General features: G+C 43.7%; 1 protein-coding gene across 1 annotated transcript; it reads left to right on the forward strand.

Annotated features, from left to right (window-relative positions):
* The first annotated feature begins 378 nt into the window (after positions 1 to 378).
* LOC124796289 (glycine-rich RNA-binding protein blt801-like) lies at positions 379 to 15,549 on the forward strand. The gene is made up of 3 exons (XM_047260409.1): positions 379 to 474; positions 11,395 to 11,456; positions 14,790 to 15,549. Exons 1-3 carry the CDS (start codon positions 454 to 456, stop codon positions 15,052 to 15,054), a joined length of 348 nt encoding a protein of 115 aa, XP_047116365.1. The 5' UTR covers positions 379 to 453; the 3' UTR covers positions 15,055 to 15,549.
* Positions 15,550 to 21,375: the final 5,826 nt, after the last annotated feature.

The following is a 21,375-nucleotide window of genomic DNA, read 5'->3' on the forward strand; positions in this document are numbered from 1 at the left end:
GTCACGCGGTTCTGAAGCCTTATTGTCTATACCTCAGAAATTCGAGCAGCACCGTTCCTCTTTTTGTGGGATCTCCTACGTTGCGCCTCCCTTCTGGTGCGACCTGTTCCATAGAAAGCGAACGTGCGCAGGCGCGGCGACCGGCGCGTGTGAGTGCATGCCTCTGGAGAAGCAGCAGAGACTTCACCTTTTTTTTTTTTGCTCCTGTGAGGCGGCGGCAGAGGGCTCGGCCGGTCGGAGTCTGTGGGAAAACTCGGCGGGTCCGGACAGAGCGAGCCGCGGCGAGAGTGAACCCGGCCGGTACGGCTCTCTCTGGCGCAGCACCCCCCGCCACGCACCTGGCCGCCGGCGTATATATGCGGCGAGGCGGCAGGGGCCTGGCACAGCCGCCGCAGACGGTCCTGTCCACACGGCATCAGCGCGCAGCGGAGCCACCTCCGCTACTCCGGCGACATGGCTCGTGCTCTCTGCCTCGTGAGTAGCCTGCCTGCAGCACCCAGCTGTCCGCCTAACTCTTACTGTGCCTGGTCCAAATCCTCACTCAATACACGTCACTATCGTCGTGTATTTGAGAGTAATTCTGTGTCACTTCCCATCTTCACCATCACCATCATCACTCCAGCAGTCTTGGTGTTTTGCTACATGTGCCCCCTCCATTTGGAACTATCAATTTAAATTTTATTTTCATTACATTGTTCACAGTTCACAATGATCCGTCTCTTTCCAAATTCTTTCAGAAACAGAACGATATGGCATCGTGGCTGGACTCGTACACCTGGGGATGGCATATCATCTGTGGTTTCCATAAACCGCTTAAGGCGAATGACCGGGTGATTCTTTTGAAAATGCTACGGCCTATTCCCATACCCATCTTTCGCCTGTCCGAATTTGTGCTCCGTCTCTAATGATCTACTAGTTGGCAGGACAACGCATCCTGATCATCCTTTCTTCCCTGCGTTTTATTTCAGAATTTATCTTTCGTAGGCCTCTAGATCTTTGCCCTGTCACAGTTCTTCCAAATACTTTCTTTAAATTCCACATGAAGCCATTCTTTTCATCTACCTACATCATTTAGGTCTTTTAAGTTACTAAAAAAATTATGTCGTGTGACTAGGACCTCCCGTCGGGTAGACCGTTCGCCGGCTGCAAGTCTTTCGATTTGACGCCCCTTCGGTGACTTGCGCGTCGATGGGGATGAAATGATGATGATTAAGACAACACCACACCCAGTCCCTGAGAGGAGAAAATCTCCGACCCAGCCGGGAATCGAACCCGGTCCCTTAGGATGGACATACTGTCGCGCTGACCACTCAGCTACCGGGGTCGGACTTTTAAGTTACTGTGCGTCCTTCAATCAAGTTTTAAAGTGACTAATGGTCGTATAATCTCAGTTTTTGTGACTGAGGTTTTCTGAAAGCTAAATCGGAAAAACGTCATTTCATTTCCCTGGAAATGATAGCTCGGCGCTTTTTATACGTACATCAATATTGGCAGAAGCCATGATTCACTAGAGTCGATTGTGTAGGCAAAATTTAAGCTGAGAAGTACAGTCCTCCAGCATCTGATATATCGGCAAAATGTATTTCTTCCTTTGACAGTTTCCGAATCTATGGTATTATCTGGTGTGGCTCGATGGCTAAGACTCATACTACATATCCGAAAGCCTAGGGTATAAACCGCGGTAGTACCAAGATCTGCTAAAATAATCATGATTCAATGAGTGACTTATTAGCGTGCCTAAATTTCGGTATATTTTTAAAATACTGTTTTATACATACACCTTATTTGAGTGGGAAAGAACTTCCCAAGCTGTTTAGCTATAAAATGTTATTCGTGACATCCTGACACACAGTTTGAAAAGTTATTTTTAAATTTTTTTTTAATTTTTATTTGGGGGTAAAATTTAGTGGATTGCCAATAAGCTGGAATGTCTTCTCGGTAGGGTGAAATACGAAGCAGATCACAACGCCCTCCTCATATCATTTGCACCTTGATCAGATTTCTTCGTCTTCTCATTATTATAATTAGCGTAATAGTGGTAAGTCCATTCAACACTTCGCGATAATATACCTATCCTCTCTTAATATTGTTCTCATTATCGTCATATTGTATTTGTTCTAATTGCATACTCATCTCGCAAAATAGGTTTGCGATTTGTAATTTAGTCACTCACTAAACCAGATATATATTAAATTTAAATAACTTCTTCTTATTGTGTAGTATGACATGGTGGATAAAACGACGTTGAAAACATTGAAATATGATCATAAACTTATAGTAAGTTCCACTCAAAATGACGAGCGAACATGTTATTAATAAAGGAAATAAATTTCCTGTATGAGACGAAAATATTTTGAATATTTTGTGAATGAAATTGTCTAGCCCTTCAAAATTGGGATCTATTCACATCTCTTTTTCACTCATTTTGTGCAGGCTGCTGTCCGCCGCATGGACGTCTCGTTAACTGTCATTCTGATCTCATACGTTACATAAAAAGCTTGCGGGTTTACCCGAGATTGTGTTCAGGCGAATGGGAGTGTCTTTCTGCACTACACTTGGTTTCAGTGACATTGATAAATATTCGTATTTACCTATGACACTTGGCACTGTTCTCTAAGACGTCCCAATCTACCACATATGATATTTTAAGCAAGGTGCTGTGTATGAGGATGTAACGAATTTCCTAGTTCAGTACACTATAGCACGTCAAACTGCTTATCACACGTATTGTGGTCGAATGAGAAATCCTTTTCCTAAGGTGCTTCTAGGCGACGACTTTCTGAAATAAATATGTGGAAATAACTTATTATACAGTGCGTTGTAGCACACTCAAGTCACTGTGTTCACAAAGTGCAGCATTTTAATTTGTTTTTATTCTGTCATGGCTTAGAAACAAAGATCTGTGGCTATAGGTGTCAAAGAATTAACTAAGAAGACTGCTGCCTTCCGTGAAAACACCGTAGGAAGTTACGACCGTCACGCTAGGCCCTCTGGATTCCTGACGCAGTTTCCGGGCGTTCATGGACCGCGTGAATGGGCCCGCGTCACGGCCGAGGTGAGCTACAGAACGGGTTCTGTGGCCGACAAACGGACTCCACTCTCACTCCGACCTTGGAGAACGTTCTCGCGCTTAAACAGCTTTCTGCTTCGGCCGTTAATCGCGCCAACAGCGACCGCTTTCAAACCACCTGCACTCAGCAGCGTTGCAAATGCCGTATTTCTGACTGGGACCTACAATTCCCACGTCTCCTTCACACTACTTGATTCAATTGTCATTATTCAGGTCCCTGCTAGTGCCAGAGGATTCCTATGATAATTACAATAGTTCCCTGTAGGTCAACAACCTGGTGCGAGTAATTTAACTGGGCGCCGCTTCGATGACCTGCGTTTCCCTAACCTACCTCAATTACTCTACCACGTATATTGGGATCTATAGTTTAACGTAGAGTCAGAACTACTTGTCGAAACCAGCCAGTATTCATATCAATTAAAAGTGAAGGCTAGCTTAATGGCAGACACATATTTTTGGTTCAAGCGGGCTTCGATCCCGAGACTATCCGCTTCCAGGGACGCGCTTTTCCACAAGACCACCAGGCCTCGGGGGCCTACGGTGTGAAAACATCATTGATTTCGCTACAAACTCGTCTCCGAGTCTGAGCGGTAAATGACTATGACTGCAGAACAACAGTTCCGTGCTCGACCCCATGGTCAGGAAAATTTTGTGGGTGGATTGGAGGAGGTTGGACACGGCCTCCACTGAGGAACTATTTGAAGAAGAAATTTCGATTCCATTTTAAGAAACCATCATTAACGATCCGCCTTTCCATTTGTTCTTCCTGTCACCTCTTCCAGTGATAGGCAGAAAAGCATACATGGTTAGTTTGCTTCTGAACTCTGTCTTTCGGTAGATACGTTGTTGTGGAGACGAGAAAGCTATGACACGTAATTATACCAGCCTTTGCAACGTGAAATGACGAGAAAATTCGCCACCTGTCCGTACAAATCATTTTAATTCCTCAAAAAATGTTAAAGAAAACATTCTTCCAGATTTTTCAAATGTTCGCACCTTTTCACCACCAGGTGTAATTAATTCGTAGAAAACAGGTCTCCATATCCACTGAAACAACAACTCATGCTGTCCATGTCAGCCGGCCGGAGTGACCGACCGGTTCTAGGCGCTACAGTCTGGCATGGACGTGTGTGATGTCCTTAGGTTAGTTAGGTTTAAGTATTTCTAAGTTCTAGGGGACTGATGCTCTCAGAAGCTAAGTCTCATAGTGCTCAGAGCCATTTGAACCATTTGTCCATGTCAAAATCCTCATACCCACGAATAGAACAGAAAGAGATGTTAGAGTCTAAGCTCCCACTGACATCTGTCTCACTAGAGACAAGTCATGAAGTCTGCTGCTCTGTTGGAGGAGTGCGAAGAACTGAAATGCCTCTAATATTGAAAATAGGGCTAACCAGCTTTGTTTTCAGATCGGTAGGAATCGGGGTGTCTTAATACAATGCGAATTTGCACACCTCCAGTGCTGTTGGTCCTAATATCAGTGTTTGGAGGAGATCGAAAAATGTCATGATCTGGTGAACCGAGTATATGAACCACAACACTAGACAAGTGATAGAGTAACGGTGTGCATTATGCAGGAGAAGAATCTTTCATTCAGCAAAGTGAGCTGTACACTACAGTTTACTGACAACTGAGTGTGATTGTTATGATATTCTGGCGTTTCCAAGCACATAGAGAGCCCGTCGGGCGACTGTAAGGAATTGCTGAAAGACTTGGCCATAATTTTGGCCTGATGTCATGAACGACTGCTCTCTTTAACTGTGAATAAACTCAGTTACTATAACAAAGAAAGAACTCCACAGTACCCGATTCAAACATCAGTGGCGTCCATCATTAGCACGCTATATCGTTTAATTATTTAGGGGTAATACCAAGAAGTACTATTACCTTCTCGTAAAGTATAAAGCGCAGTGATATAGCTTGCAAAGATAGGGTTGTGAGCCAAGCTCAGATCGGACCCAAGCGGCGGGTTAATGATAGTAGTGTGGTACACCTTCCAGGTTGAATGATGTTTTAGGTGGTTTCCCACGCTTGTTTAGGTAAATCCTGGACTGTTCCCCATATTTCGGCCCAGAGAATATGATACACAAACAGAAGACGGACAACAAAAGTTTACACAGTTCACAGTCAGATGGTACACTCTTCGATGACTGTACCTTCGAAGGGCCTCCGTCCACAAAATTAGGGCATCGGAAAGTTAAATAAAAAAATTTTTGCCGAATCCTGAAAAGGGGACCCGTACTAGGCGGGATAAACGCTATGGAGAAGAAAGTGACCAAGGAATGATCTTAGTTACATGGGCACGTATCTAAGATTACTAGGGGTGGCTGTATTGTATGGATACTAAGATGCGATATCAAAAATCACGAATAAATCAAATCAGTTTTAGATAAATAACAGAGTTGGGGTTTTAGGTAAGTCCCGCGCACCTCTAAAGTAAATAGCGTATAAGAAGATACCTGGGCGAGTAGCTTTTGGAGACATTATCAAGTAGCCCCGACAGCAGCTATCGCATTCATAAAAAGCAGTAGTCCATACGAATGTGTAAGAGATACACTCAGGAAAATAATGAGGAAAGGGGGAGGGTAGGGAAGTCAAATGGAAACGAGAGACGAGACCGTCAATGGCTTCATGGGCAAATGTTTTAGGTTGGTTAGGACTTTAACCAGACGTGCACTTCTCCGTCGGAAGCAAATCGACGGCCACAGTGTCTTTCTCCTGGGGCCCAAAAGTATGCTAAATGCACGGGTAGAGATCGGTCTGTACGGAGGATGTGATAGGGCTTCCCAGCGAAACTTCTATAGCATACTTGAAACAACCTTGGCAACACGCGGGCGGGTAAATATTAAAATGCGCATTCGAACAATTATTAGACAGTGCTGAATATATTTCGTACTTAATGGAATACTTTATCGGAAGTGGTAGCTGGAAAACTTTTCTAATGACGTGGCGGTCCAGAATGAGATTTTCACTCTGCAGCGGAGTGTGCGCTGATATGAAACTTCCTGGAAGATTAAAACAGTGTGCCGGACCGAGACTAGAACTCGGGACCTTTGCCTTTCGCGAGGTAGTGCTCTACCAACTGAGCTACCAAAGTACGTCTCACGGCCCGTCCTCACAGCTTTACTTCTGCCAGTACCTTGTCTCCTACCATCCAAACTTTACAGAAGCTCTCCTGCGAACATCGTGGTCATCCGAAACTCAGAGATAGGAAACAATGTCGCGTCAGAAGGACTTCCAGTGGACTGGATAAGCACGGATCTAATGGTAAAAATACAGTGTGTAGTTTAAATTAATGATTATAATTTGTTTTTCTTTAATAGTTTAGATTCTGATGGCCTTAGTACTAGTTATTTCAGGTCTACCATGTCATAAACCGTGTGCAAAATAACACATACCTCCAAAGTGGCATAATCCTAACGTTTAGGCCTGAGGGCTCTGGCGGTGAATTGTGAGGTACGTAGGCAGTCGTTGTTCCCTCGCTTATCAACCGCCAGAGACTGAACAGTGGTTTGCGGATGTACAATATGTAGGTCTAGCCTTCGCCAGCAAGAGCAGAATACGAAAGAACGGCGAATCGTGTGGTAGAAACCTCTCTTATGCCACAAGACAAGGCATGACAATGACTTTACAAGCGACGGCCAAGACAGTCGTATGGCAAGGAGTCATCTTCATAACAGCACAGTGTCATCCGAAGATGTCATTTGGGATGGACGTGAGCGGTATGAAATTGTTAGAGTCGAATCACGTGCCACAATGCATGACACGCTGGACTGGTACTGTGGTTGAAGAAGGTTGACATATCCGCCTGTCCACTGTGCGATTTTCATGCCTCCCCAACTCGTGTTAGGTGATTTCTGGAATGGTTCCCGTAAATAGACGAAGCCATTTCCCTTTTCTACGACTTGCCCGGCTTCTGTCTGATGATCACGATGCCGACGGGACGGTTAGCATTTTCCTCCACGGACGCACAGTGCCGTGATGCAGGCTTGTGGTCGGCAAGCTCAGCTGTAATCGCATCCGCTGTGCTTCACGGTCCAGTCGCCACGTTTGGTAACGGCCACGACCGCCAGTCACCGCTCACTGTGTCCTTGGCCGTCACGTCTGCCGCCTGCAGAGTCCACGTTACGTCACTGGGGACAGTCGCCTACTACAGCTCGCCCCATTCATTGAGAACGCTGGATGACTAGAGTGTTACTGAGAGGAATTCCGTTTTCAGCTGACTGCATACTCACTAAAAGTTTGCCATCCCTTCTTCTTTTTCCTGCCCCTTTATCCCGCATCGGTGCAGGGTCGGCATGGTTATCAACGAATTTGACACGATTAGTTTAAAGGTGGCCGGTGCCCTTTCTGTCGCCATCCTATTAGCTCCTGGGACTGTGTATCCCAACTATCGGCGTGCAACGAAAGTGAGTGTTTTTTTTTAATGTTTGCAGATCATGTAACTGAGCTGGGACTTGGGATTTGGGATGTGGAAAACCACCTAAAACCACATCCGGATTTACCGGTACACCGACCCTCGTCGTCAATCCCCCGGGCAGATTCGATCTGGTTCCGGCGCATCTCCTCGTCGCGAAAGCGGCGCTTTAATACGCACTGTTATCCGCGCGGGTAACAGTTTATCATGACTATATCTCAGAAAGCCTCAGCGGTGTTTCCCGCATAGTATTAGGACAAGGTACACTGAGTGACTAAAATGTGATGGGAGGGCGCCGTGTCCGTACAGTGCTGGTAGAAGTAGGTACCTGACAAGTCGGTGGCAGTCTTCACTCTCAGCGACGCCTAGGCCAACAAGGCTCTACGAATGCGACGTGACGTCCGTTTGTCATACACTTATACACTTGTGATAGCACTGCGGAGTTTTCTCCAGTGTGGAAACATTGTTTCTGTGATATTAATGATCTTCCCTAAACACATTTGCCCTCGGAAACCCGAAATCTCTGATATGCCATGACCCATGAGTTTTGCCCCGATTGCGCCTTTTGCCTCGATTATCATCAAATGTTCAAATTCAGTTAATTTGGGACGTGCTGCCATGTTCAAATGGTTCAAATGGCTCTGAGCACTATGGGACTTACCTTCTGAGGTCATCAGTCCCCTAGTACTTAGAACTACTTAAACCTAGCTAACCTAAGGACATCACACACATCCATGCCCGTGGCAGGATTCGAACCTGCGACCGTAGCGGTCGCGCGGTTCCCGACTGTAGTGCTGTCATGTTCAACACCAAACTGTAACAGCCTTATAAGGTCTTGTGTCTACACTCGCGCCGTGCGCCAAACGTACTCACAACATTCGGGCGTCATGCACAGTACGTCTTTATCGGATAACCACTTCTGTGACTTTTGGCCACTCTTTTAAAAGGCTTTTTGGCCAAGCCTGCCATTAAAAAATTGTGTTTCTGGTCAAATCTACACTTATTTTTCGAAAGAACTGTTACATCAATTCACCTGTTCGACATTGTCTTTCCAGACAGCTGATTGTATTCGAAATGTAATTCGGGAAAATCTGGATAAAACTCATTTCATCACTGGACTCAAAACTTTTCCTACATCTAGCCCACCCTAAGCTAACCTGACCAAAACCAGTTTAACTTCTTCTTCTCCTGATTCTTCCATTTCGATGAGTTGGAGTCTGCCCTTTCCGAAATCAAAGGAATTTAACAATTGTTGTCTTCATTTCTCGTCCTTTGTCGCGTTTTCCAATTTAGTTGAAATGTAATGCTTTCCTTGGTAAGCGCTCAGGTGGAATCCTTTGGATGCGGTCATAGCATTTTTTTATTTTTATTTTGTGATGTCAGGTCTCTTCCGTCATTGTTGTTCATACGTCTAGTTGGTGTTTTAGACCTTCATTTCGCACTCTGCCTCTTAGCGTTAGTTCAGGAAGTAACCTCAGAAACCTCATTTCTGCTGATTCGATTCTTAGTTCATCTCCTTTTGTTGAGATCAAGTTTACACTACCAAACATAATAACAGGCTTAGTTGCCACGTTGCGTAGTCTTTCCTCATAGTCCTCCAAGATACCTCCTTATACAACCATTTATAGCATTATATTTCTGTATATTTTGAACCACATCTGAATTAGCTTTGTATATAGATATCTCTGCCCCGAGGTGTTTGAACGAACTTACCTATTATTTTATGGCTTATCACAATTTTTCCCATTCTTATATGCCTTCCCTCAGTTACCAATACTTTTGTTTTATTTACGGATACAACCATTCCAGAAGTTTGTAAAACGTTATTAAAAATTTTTCAATTGAAAATTTATTTCGATGTTAGAACAGGTGGAACCCAAAGACTCCGCGTTTCTCTTTTCCCCTTGCGAATTCCTTTCTGGGAAGTACACTTTCTTGAGAAATGAGGATTTTTTCCCATTGTAATCGAATCGTCTTCTTAGCTATTTTTTCATCCAGCAGGTTCATAATAACCGCACACTATTCGCTGTTTAACGTTCTGTCTTTGGAAAGCAATTAATAAGAAAAATCCCATTCCCAGCACATAAAACTTTGGCTATAAACTTTGTAGTAGACTATATATCCTTCACTGTTTCTGGCGCAGAACCATTAGCTTCCACTACTTTAATTTCTGTTCGTATCCGGTGTGACATGGTACACCTGCATTTCATCAACAGTAATAAATGGGCGCTCATCGTCAGTTGCATTCCTTCTGGAGCAGTTTTAACACTGGTAAAACGTTTTTCTGTTTCAACCAGTGTACAACAAATACAGCACCGATTATGAAAAAAAGTTTGCCAATTACTTTTTCACCTGAAGTGCACTGTACTGCTTCTTCTGATACCGTGGTGACATAACTAATTTCAGAAACCTTTGACAGCGGTCGCTCAATACCATATTCGGCACTTCTGCAGTATTTTCATCTGTTGTCGAGGCCCTGATCGTGGTTATTCTTCAAGAGACGTATGTCCACGCTGTTGAAAATGAAGGAGTTACGTAAATCTTCACTACTTCTTATGAATTTTTGCTTGCAGTGAAGTTTCGAATATACTTTTAAGAAGCCACGCTACACCATTTTATTTATTCAACAAGATACACTCAAGATGACTGGCTACAAATTCCATAGTAACAGAAGTATACCATAGTTAATATTGACAATTTCTGTTATGTTACTGAAAAAGATGTACATATGTAACATAAAATTTCATTCATTTGAGATAGAACGGGAAACGTCTTCCTTGCATCCCTGCGTACCGTTCCTTGCATCCAATTTTGCATGGAAGTTCTCCTCTCTTCTTTCAAAAGGTGAATCCTTGTCTTTGCAGCTGCAACTTCCTTCTCTTCAGCGGTCCTCTTCATCTCCATGTTTGAAGGGAAATTAATCCCACTGACGGTACTTTTTAGATAACATGTTCTCCGTCGTCCCCTCGTTTTCTTTTCTACGATCGTGCCTTCGGAAATGTTTTGTGAAAGAATATAATTTGTTGTTAAGTGTCCAGTGAGTAATGCTTTGCGTTGACCCATAACTTTCAGCAGTCCTTTCTTCTCTCCTATTTCTTGTGGAGCTATCTCATTCGTTTTGCTACCAGCCCATCTAGATCTTTCAGTTCTCCTCCAACACCACATTTCCTTAAGCTTCGAGTGAGCTTTCTCCTGCTCTGCTGACGCCCAGATTTCCCACCCGTCCGTTACGACACCCCATACAAAGGTTGTTATAAACATTTTCTTAGTGTGGAAGCTGACGGACTTCTTCAGCAGAAAGTGCTTCGTATTTGGGAACCTCGTCAACCAGAACTACGGTTTCTGCAACCGCCTGAGAAAAAACTTGTGAGACTACAGACGAAGCAGTCGTGTAGGACAGCCGACTAAAAACCTAATTGTTCTAAAATATCGTAGAGAATCGTTACATTCATATGTGTAATTGTTATGTCTTCACAGGCTGCAGTCCGTAATCCAGCTGTCCAACTTCTTGTCTGGCCATCCAAATTTAGGTCTTCCATGATCTACCTAAATCGCTTGAGGCAAATGGTTCCTTTGAAGAGGACCAGGCCGATATCCTTCCCCATCCTTCTGCAATCCGAGCTTTTTATCCGGTTCTCCTCGTTGTCGATGGAATGTTAAACTTTAATATTCCTTTAATTTTTTTTTCATAGGAAGCAAGTTCTGTATATTTGCTTTCGATATTGCCCCGCCATTCGATTTCACACATCATTTATGAGATATACTACAATTAGCTGACGATTCTGTTCCTAAGCGTTCTTGGCCCCCTCGCTGTACACTATATGCTACCTTACTGACTGTGTGAGCCTATGTAAATGCAGATCCCTGCAATTACGAGACTAACACAGAGTTCTCTTCTGTGTTTCAGGTGGTTTGCGTTCTGCTGGCAATCATCGCTACAGTCGGCGCCGGCTTTGGTGGGAATGAACAGTGAGTACATTACATACTTCTCTACGACACGCCTCTTCCCTGTGGTTTACTATACACCTTTGTGTTTTAATGGAACGGACTTATAGTAATGGTTCTCAGTAATTCACAAAATAATAAGTAAAAACTCTGCTAACGTTTACTTTCAGCGTTGTCAAGCATGGTATCGCCAACTACAATACTAATTCAAAACTTTTCAATAACAAACTTTAATGCTCTTTCCACTTTATTTCTATCATTTATTGAGCGCTTATTATTTTGGCAAATTATGAACTTCTTCCTATTTCAGTATCAATTAACTCACGAATAAACAAGCTGTTGCTAGTTAATGTTGTTAAAATGCTCACAGGTAGCTGCAGGTAGAAGTTATTGTTATATTTGTATGAAGTGGTAAGACTATTATTTTTATTTTTAAGTCATGAGAAATTCGCTCGGATTTATGCTTCCAGCACCAACTCAGCTGTCCATTGATGTCACAGCAGGTATCCCATTCACCTGCTAAGGTCATACACAATTTATTTTCCTTAACCATTCCTTTTAGCGCTTCTTCATTTCGTACTTTACCTGCCTAATTTTAAACTTTTTTCTATACCATTAGACTTCAAACACTTCCACTTTGTTTTCGCTTGATAATATTCTGCGCATTGACTGTCGGTACTAATAATAAAATACTCTTTTACCTTAAATTATTGACTACTCTACACTTTTTGCTGTGCAGTCATTTTCAACCGACTGAAATTTACTATGTGATCAAAAGTATCCGAGCACACCGCCGAAGTAGTTTCGAACTGGCCAACAGGTGTCACGAAAGGCGGACCCGGCACTGTAATGGGTGCCGGGGACTACTGTACTGTCAGTAAAGGACAGTAACAGCACAATGGGTCGTTCAAGACAGCCCTGTGGACTGGATGCTTGATTTCGCCTGAGTAACAAATCCAAAGGGACATTTCAACCCTTCTAAAGCCGCCCAAGTCGACTATTGGAGATGTGATTTTGAAGTGGATACGCGAAAGGGACAACCACAACTCTACCGAGAGCAGCCAGACCCCACGTGCAGACGAACATTGCGGAGGCTGCTTGTAAAAAAATTGCATGAAATCAGCAGAAGAAATCACGCGTGAGTTACAGAGCGCTACCAGTGGTCCAGCTAGCATAATGACTGTGCGTAAGGATTTAAAAAGACGGGGTGCTCCTCAAGAGCCACACATTCCTATTGTCAATGGTAAGCGACGATTGAGCTGGTGTAATGGACGATGTCAGTGGAGAGTGGATGACTAGAAAAGAATGATGTGGCGTTATGAAGCACGCTTTAGTCTGAGGCAGTTCGATGGAAGTGTTTTAGTTTGGCGGATGCTCTCAGAACGATACCTGCCAACAGTGGAGTACGGATGAATTGTGTTACTGTATGCAGGTGTTTTTCTGGTTATGATGTAGTCCTCTTGTTGCGCTTAAGCAAACGTTAAATGTGAGCGGATACTAACACATTGCACAGAACTGTGTAGTTTTTACTGTAAAGGAACATTTCGGAGATTGTGATTATTTGCATCAGCATGACAATGCGCTATATCATAAAGCTGCATAAAGCTGGACGACTACGTTCCTGAAATGGACTGGCCTGTCCAGAGTCCTGGCCTGAACACAATAGAAGCCCGTTGCGAATAGAACGTCGACTTCGCTACACGTCTCAGCGTCGAAATTCATTACTTTCTCTGATTTCGGCTCGTGAGAAAGAACGAGCTTTCAAAGACATTAAGACATCTCACTGAAGAGTCTGCAGCACACTCCAAGGCCTCATAATAGCGAAGGGTTGACACATCTCACGTGTCCGAGCACTTTTGATAAGATAGTTTAAATAGCAGGTATAGTATCTTTAGAGCACAAACATAAGAAAACAGTTGTTTAGTCGCAGAACAAAAGCGAAAATTAAGTTAAAGACAACTTGCATGCTATAGGTTGTGAAGCGGACATGTCTGGGCTACAGTCAAAACTTAGTGCTGGTCATGTATAGTTAAAAAACAGTGCAGTGCTGTGGCCTGGTACGCAACGAAATACAGCTCCACTGCTCTCCCGGTCGTTGCCAGTTTCCGAGGCAATTGAGCCGCTACTTCTCACTCAAGTATGTCCTCAAACGAGGCAACCAGATTGAGTGCACTCCATTGCATTCCTCTGACTAGGAAAAATCCCTGGCAGTACCAGAAACTGAACCAAGGTCCAGCATGTAAGAGTCAGACACGCTTAGTACTTAGCTACAGAGTTGGAAAAGAAATAAAATAAAAGGTTTTGCATCACTGGATTTTAAAATAAATGTGACATCAAGTTCTTCACGAATGCTTCCTCTTTCATGTTCTTCCGATATGTAATGACCCTTAACATAGACAAATGTAATGTACTGCGAATACATGGAAAGAAGGATCCTTTATTGTATGATTATATGATAGCGGAACAAACACAGGTAGCAGTTACTTCTGTAAAATACCTGGAAGTATGCGTACGTAACGATTTGATGTGGAATGATCATATAAAATTAATTGTTGGTAAGGCGGGTGCCAGTGCGAGATTAATTGGGAGAGTCCTTAGAAAATGTAGTCCATCAACAAAGGAGGTGGCTTACAAAACATTCGTTCGACCTATAGTTGAGTATTGCTCACCAGTGTGGGATCCGTACCAGGTCGGCTTGACGGAGGAGCTAGAGAAGATCCAAAGAAGAGCGGCGCGTTTCGTCACGGGGTTATTTGGTAAGCGTGATAGCGTTACGGAGATGTTTAGCAAACTCAAGTGGCAGACTCTGCAAGAGAGGCGCTCTGCATCGCGGTGTAGCTTGTTGTCCAGGTTTCGAGAGCGTGCGTTTCTGGATGAGGTATCGAATATATTGCTTCCCCCAACTTATACCTCCCGAGGAGATCACGAATGTAAAATTAGAGAGATTCGAGCGCGCACGGAGGCTTTCCGGTAGTCGTTCTTCCAGCGAACCATACGCGACTGGAACAGGAAATGGAGGTAATGACAGTGGCACGTAAAGTGCCCTCCGCCACACACCGTTGGGTGGCTTGCGGAGTATAAATGTAGACGTAGATGTAGATGTAGATGTACTTCAACCCTATGCTATGTTCCAGCCGTGTAATGTTACGATATTTGCTCCTCGCATCCAGTTCTGTGTCTAGTGTCAATAGAACCTCTTTTATTGAAGACAGCTTTCTCGCCTTTGTCTACTTCTGATCTATTCCTTGCTTCGACCTTATTGTGGCAGTGACTCGCAATAAAATGTGGAGAAAATTGAGGTATTTTGTCAGATGAATGAATGCCAGGCGTTGACCTTAGTGCTACGGTTTGTTTCAGCGTCCACATACGTGTGCACGTCCCACACCTGATCAACGAGGTGCACCATCAGAAGAAGATCATCTACCAGGAGCACCACCCCAGCTACGGCGGCGAATTCTCCAGTCACGGTGGTGGAGGCGGCTTTTCCAGCAGCGGGGGCGGCGGCGGCTACGGCCACAGCAGCAGCGGTGGCGGCTACGGGTTCTCCAGCAGCGGGGGCGGCGGGGGCGGCTACGGCTACTCCAGCAGTGGGGGCGGGGGCGGTTACGGCCACCACCACTAGCCGCCTCCTTCCTTCTCAGTCACCTGCTGAGGCGGCTCACTGAGTACGGCGTGCCGCTACGTCACCAGGTCCGGCAGAGTGGTCGCCTAAAGCGACGAGAGGGGACCTAGAGGGCAGCTTAGGTAACGTGGAAAGGCGTTAGGGTCGCTGAAGGCCCCCCCCCCCCCCAACCCACACTCTTCGTCACCCCGTCCCAAAGACAACCCGTATTTATTCCGTCACGTTTCTAATACCCTATTCACTCCCGCTGTGTTAAGTTCAACTTCTCTCTCCTGGAAATCATGGACACTTTTCGACGTGAGACAGATTCATGGTGCTAACATTTCCAAGAAGTGTTAATTCGACTGATTTATGTGACTTTTGTTATACAGACTAGAATTCGTTGTTACAACTTTGTACATATCTTGTTATTTGTTACAATGTTTGTACTTTATTCTGTAATAGTTCATGCCTTGCGCATGAATAACGTTGTTTTTCTGCCTGTCATTTGTAAATAATTTCGCTGAACAAATAAACCATTATTTTCACTGTTTATTTCACTCAGAATCATTTCCGACTGTTGCCAATGGCAATTCTGAACACAGATCAAGTTGAATGAAACACCAACAGTGAGATGGCATGCAGCGAGAAAATGGCTCTGAGCACTATGGGACTTAACATCTGTGGTCATCAGGCCCCTAGAACATAGAACTACTTAAACCTAACTAACCTAAGGCCATCACACACATCCATGCCCGAGGCAGGATCCGAACCTGCGACCGGAGCGGTCACGCGGTTCCAGACTGAAGCGCCTTTAACCACACGGCAACACCGGCCGGCTGCAGCGAGAAGTAATCACATACGTAGCCAGCATAATACTGATAACAGTTCTAATACACGTCTTGAAACATCCAGACAGATTAAAAAAAGAGTTCAAATGGCTCTGAGCACCATGGGACTTAACATCTGAGGTCATCAGTCCCATAGAATTTAGAACTACTTAAACCTAAATAACCTAAGGACATCACACACATCCATGTCCGAGGCAGGATTTGAACCTGCGACCGTAGCGGTCGCGCGGTTCCAGACTGAAGAATCTAGAACCGCTCGGCCACACCGGCCGGCAAGACAGATTGAAACTGTGAGCTGAACTGCATCTCTGACCTGGAATCTGGTTGCCTTTCCTGGTTGCCTATCGTACCGACTGTGCTATCTAGCTGCAGTGGGTAAAGTATCTCCTGCGAAAGGCAAAGTTGTTTCAACCTCCATGCGCTACAGTGTTTCAACGAACAATATTTCTAACAGCTCATATGTCTGCAGTGTAAAAGATTCGTTCTGGAAGCGTAAATGATCTTAAAAATCGTTTCCCTTATCTAAATGACTCCTATAGAACTATAATATCATCGTCCTTCTGCACCTATGTTTCGTCAACGACACATTTCGCGTACAGATAGCTTTTTATCAAAGGGAGAGAAATTGTACCTTTTACTATACATGCAGTTAACGAAACAGTAAACGGTGACATTTTCCTAAACAAGCTATTTAGTTATGACAGTAGGAACCTACGAATCAGACAAATTCGTCTGCTGCCAAAGAAGAGGGAAAAAAATTAACCAAACGCACAACGCTGTAAAGACATAAATAATTCAAAACATTTGTCAGAAGAGTATTTAAACATCTATGACTTTCCTCAGGATCGGTATTAGCGGGTTCCTCTTCCTCATCCGGGCCCGGAACTTGAATGTCGATTCACGTAAAACATAAAAAATAAATATATTTAACATCTAGTGAACTGTGTTACAAGTCAGCTCAGTAAATTGGGAACAAAAGGTCAGCTCATTGTAAACGATGTTATTAGTTACTCTGCACAATTACCGAAATAAATTTCTCTATTATCCAAATCTCACGTAAACTACAAACGTATTAAAAATAAAACTGCAGCAAAGTTCCATGGTATTCTGATACAAGGTAATTTAAAATACGTCAAACGTGTTGAGTGTATCAACTGAGTATCCCTTATTGGAATGCCCTGCTTAACCCGCACGACAGGACAGATAGAATAAATTGTGGAAAGGGCCCAAAATAAGGGGCTGTCAGTTGCACTCGAACATACAACTTTATTATTTGATCAAACATTACAAGAGCCCAAAAAATTTCTTAAACACACAGCTTTAATCTTTGGGACTTAATTACCGGCTGAAAGCCACTTTAATTTAAAAACGGCTGAAGGCCAATAACTTAAAACGCAAGCATAATCATAAATTTAAAAGACAAGCCTTATCTTACTACAGTTCTTTAGCTAGGCTGAAGTAAACAAGTTAAATTCAAATCGGCTGAAGTCCGAACACTTAAAACTCCAAAACATTAATTTTGTTAAATACCAAAGTCCTTGCGTGAAACAGTTCTTTAATTTAGGCTCAAGTCCTTAAGAACAAACAACTGAAACTCAAACTGGCTGAAAGCCGAACACTTGAAAATTAAAAAATTTTTTAAAATGCCAAAAGGCTTACCTACAGGGTGTTTCAAAAATGACCGGTATATTTGAAACGGCAATAAAAACTAAACGAGCAGCGATAGAAATACACCATTTGTTGCAATATGCTTGGGACAACAGTACATTTTCAGGCAGACAAACTTTCGAAATTACAGTAGTTACAATTTTCAACAACAGATGGCGCTGCGGTCTGGGAAACTCTATAGTTCGATATTTTCCACATATCCACCATGCGTAGCAATAATATGGCGTAGTCTCTGAATGAAATTACCCGAAACCTTTGACAACGTGTCTGGCGGAATGGCTTCACATGCAGATGAGATGTACTGCTTCAGCTGTTCAATTGTTTCTGGATTCTGGCGGTACACCTGATCTTTCAAGTGTCCCCACAGAAAGAAGTCACAGGGGTTCATGTCTGGCGAATAGGGAGGCCAATCCACGCCGCCTCCTGTATGTTTCGGATAGCCCAAAGCAATCACACGATCATCGAAATATTCATTCAGGAAATAAAAGACGTCGGCCGTGCGATGTGGCCGGGCACCATCTTGCATAAACCACGAGGTGTTCGCAGTGTCGTCTAAGGCAGTTTGTACCGCCACAAATTCACGAGGAATGTCCAAATAGCGTGATGCAGTAATCGTTTCGGATCTGAAAAATGGGCCAATGATTCCTTTGGAAGAAATAGCGGCCCAGACCAGTACTTTTTGAGGATGCAGGGACGATGGGACTGCAACATGGGGCTTTTCGGTTCCCCATATGCGCCAGTTCTGTTTATTGACGAAGCCGTCCAGGTAAAAATAAGCTTCGTCAATAAACCAAATGCTGCCCACATGCATATCGCCGTCATCAATCCTGTGCACTATATCGTTAGCGAATGTCTCTCGTGCAGCAATGGTAGCGGCGCTGAGGGGTTGCCGCGTTTGAATTTTGTATGGATAGAGCTGTAAACTCTGGCGCATGAGACGATACGTGGACGTTGGCGTCATTTGGACCGCAGCTGCAACACGGCGAACGGAAACCCGAGGCCGCTGTTGGATCACCTGCTGCACTAGCTGCACGTTGCCCTCTGTGGTTGCCGTACGCGGTCGCCCTACCTTTCCAGCACGTTCATCCGTCACGTTCCCAGTCCGTTGAAATTTTTCAAACAGATCCTTTATTGTATCGCTTTTCGGTCCTTTGGTTACATTAAACCTCCGTTGAAAACTTCGGTGGAATTCCAACACCAGAAAAATCCTCTGTTCTAAGGAATAAACCATGTTGTCTACAGCACACTTGCACGTTGTGAACAGCACACGCTTACAGCAGAAAGACGACGTACAGAATGGCGCACCCACAGACTGCGTTGTCTTCTATATCTTTCACATCACTTGCAGCGCCATCTGTTGTTGAAAATTGTAACTACTGTAATTTCGAAAGTTTGTCCGCCTGAAAATGTACTGTTGTCCCAAGCATATTGCGACAAACGGTGTATTTCTATCGTTGCTCGTTTAGTTTTTATTGCCGTTTCAAATATACCGGTCATTTTTGAAACACCCTGTAAGACAGTACCTTAAACTAGGTTGAAGGCCTTAAGAGTAAAACAACTCTAATTTAAAACACAAACCGGCTACAAGCCATACAAGTGCCAACAACAAGAACAAATTTTAAAAAAATAAGGCAGTTCACACAAGGGCGCCCAGACGTTCGAGGGTCGGCCTGTAATTCAAACACTAACGCTCGCTTACGTGAGACAGGCGTCGGGCCAACCATTCACGATCCGGCGACAACCCAATAGACCGACAGTCAGCGGACCCACCGACAAAATAACTTCCACTTCACCCGACCAGGGCACAACAGGGAGCTCAACAGAACAACGTAGAAGATATTGGCGCTCACAACCAATCATACACGGAGCTGTCAAACTACACACCACGCTGGACAGCAACAACACGATGAGGAAACTACACTGCCTGAAATTTACGTCAACGCCCAGGGCAGGTAACTGGAACGTTAACGGCCACAAGGCAGATGATTCCGCTGGTGCACTTCAATTCAAATTACCAAATACAATGAAAGTCCACTGGAGGGTGGCTAGAATTTCCCAACTTGAAAACCATCTTCTTGCTCGCGGGAACATCCCAGCAGCCGACAACGAACTCCAAACGACACAATGTGAACAGTCTTGACTTGCTCGTAGGTTAAATCAAAACTCAACTTTCGTGTCCAGGGTCGGTGAGCCACGGACCTCGTAGCAATGGGAACGACGCCACATTCTCCAACACCACGTAGAGACCCCCAGCGGGCCCCGGCCAAACTACGCCCCGCCGAGAATTCCTCATTGCTCCACGCCAACTGTTCGACTCCTCGCACACCGCCCAGCCGGAAACTATAAACGACAGGTCAAAGATAGTCCAAGGTGCGAATATCGATACACACCGCTGCTGCCACTCGCGGAAGGAGAGGATAACAGCATAACCGCGATAACTGCGAGAGAATAAAGACAAAATCGCAATGAAGGTTTAATCCAGCCCATAGCATGAGCCAACCACGGCTCACTTATTATCTTTTACCGGTTATATACAGATTGTTAAATGAATATCCACTAATTAGAGCTTTATCTGATTATAAGAGTGTGTCAGATCATGCGAGTCAAAGCCACTTAGTCACTGATACTCGCAGATTCAATATATACTTTACTGAATGTTGCTTAGAAAATTTAGGAACAAAAGAAAGAATTAATAAAACACGAAAAAAATCATTGTAAGATTGTGTACAAATAACACATTACAGAAAGAAGTTCTGAATTATTGCTAGGAACTCCTACACGGAACAGGAGTAGTATGTCATATGGAAACCTTTCAATTAAGATTTGAATCCTTCTGTTTACTACTCTTCTTTTCAGTTCTGCTAGAAGCCTATTGAAACTGAAACTTTCTGAAGACTGCACACTTTTCTGTACAGTGTCTAAGGAAGTATTATCCAAGTGAATACCGTTTTCACGCCTAGTCTTCACTGAATGGGTGTTGCAGTTTCTTTTGAAAGAGTCAAGTTATATGAAGCCAGACAGTTTTAAATCTTTTCCCTTTTTGTTGAGACCGCTTCCTAGTTTACAAATATAACGTGACCTATTACTGACCTATTCCATAGTTTACACAATCAAATATTTTCGTTAAAGCTCAAAAAATAAGGCCAATTGTCCTCGATCTATGCTTACTACGCACTTACATATCTTCGTATATATCTGAATATGGCCTCATACTCTCGGAACATTCACCAGCTGCTTAGGGGAACTTCAGATTCCAAAGAATAGCCGTTGGTACAATTGCAGGCGCACAACAAGACAGCCATGTGAACTATTGTTTAAAATACTCAAATTACTACCATTGCTGTGCATCAGTATTATGGGTACCTAACCCATATTAAGAATATGTAATAGTGGATGTTGGTGGTATTGAAGAAAATTGTAATACATACAGTGTCAACACGAGATTGAGAGGAGACCTGTATATACAAGTTTATGCCTAAAATGTATTTTGTATATCGGAACAAAACGGTTTAACCAATTACAACGAAGTATGGAATGTGGAGAAAATAATATTCTATTCGAAAGACTCACCGGAAAATATATACGATAACACTGCTTCTATTAAATAGGTGAATATATGAATTTCTTGTATATGTGCTCACGAATACAATAAGGTGACAAGTCATGGGATACCTCCTAAAATCGTGTCGGACCTCCTTTTGCCCAGAGTAGTGCAGCAGCTCATCAAGTCGTTTGAAGCCAAAAATGGTTCAAATGGCTCTAAACACTATGGGACTTAACATCTGAGCCATCAGTTCCCTAGATTTAGAACTACTTAAACCTA

Source organism: Schistocerca piceifrons, chromosome 4, assembly GCF_021461385.2.
Source record: "Schistocerca piceifrons isolate TAMUIC-IGC-003096 chromosome 4, iqSchPice1.1, whole genome shotgun sequence".
Taxonomy (NCBI): domain Eukaryota; kingdom Metazoa; phylum Arthropoda; class Insecta; order Orthoptera; family Acrididae; genus Schistocerca; species Schistocerca piceifrons.

Excerpts from the sequence above, each read along its gene's own strand:
- LOC124796289 (XM_047260409.1), top strand. The coding sequence starts at position 454 with ATGGCTCGTGCTCTCTGCCTC. Across the intron at positions 475-11,394 it reads TGGCTCGTGCTCTCTGCCTC|GTGGTTTGCGTTCTGCTGGC; the intron begins GTGAGTAGCCTG and ends TCTGTGTTTCAG. Across the intron at positions 11,457-14,789 it reads GGCTTTGGTGGGAATGAACA|CGTCCACATACGTGTGCACG; the intron begins GTGAGTACATTA and ends GGTTTGTTTCAG.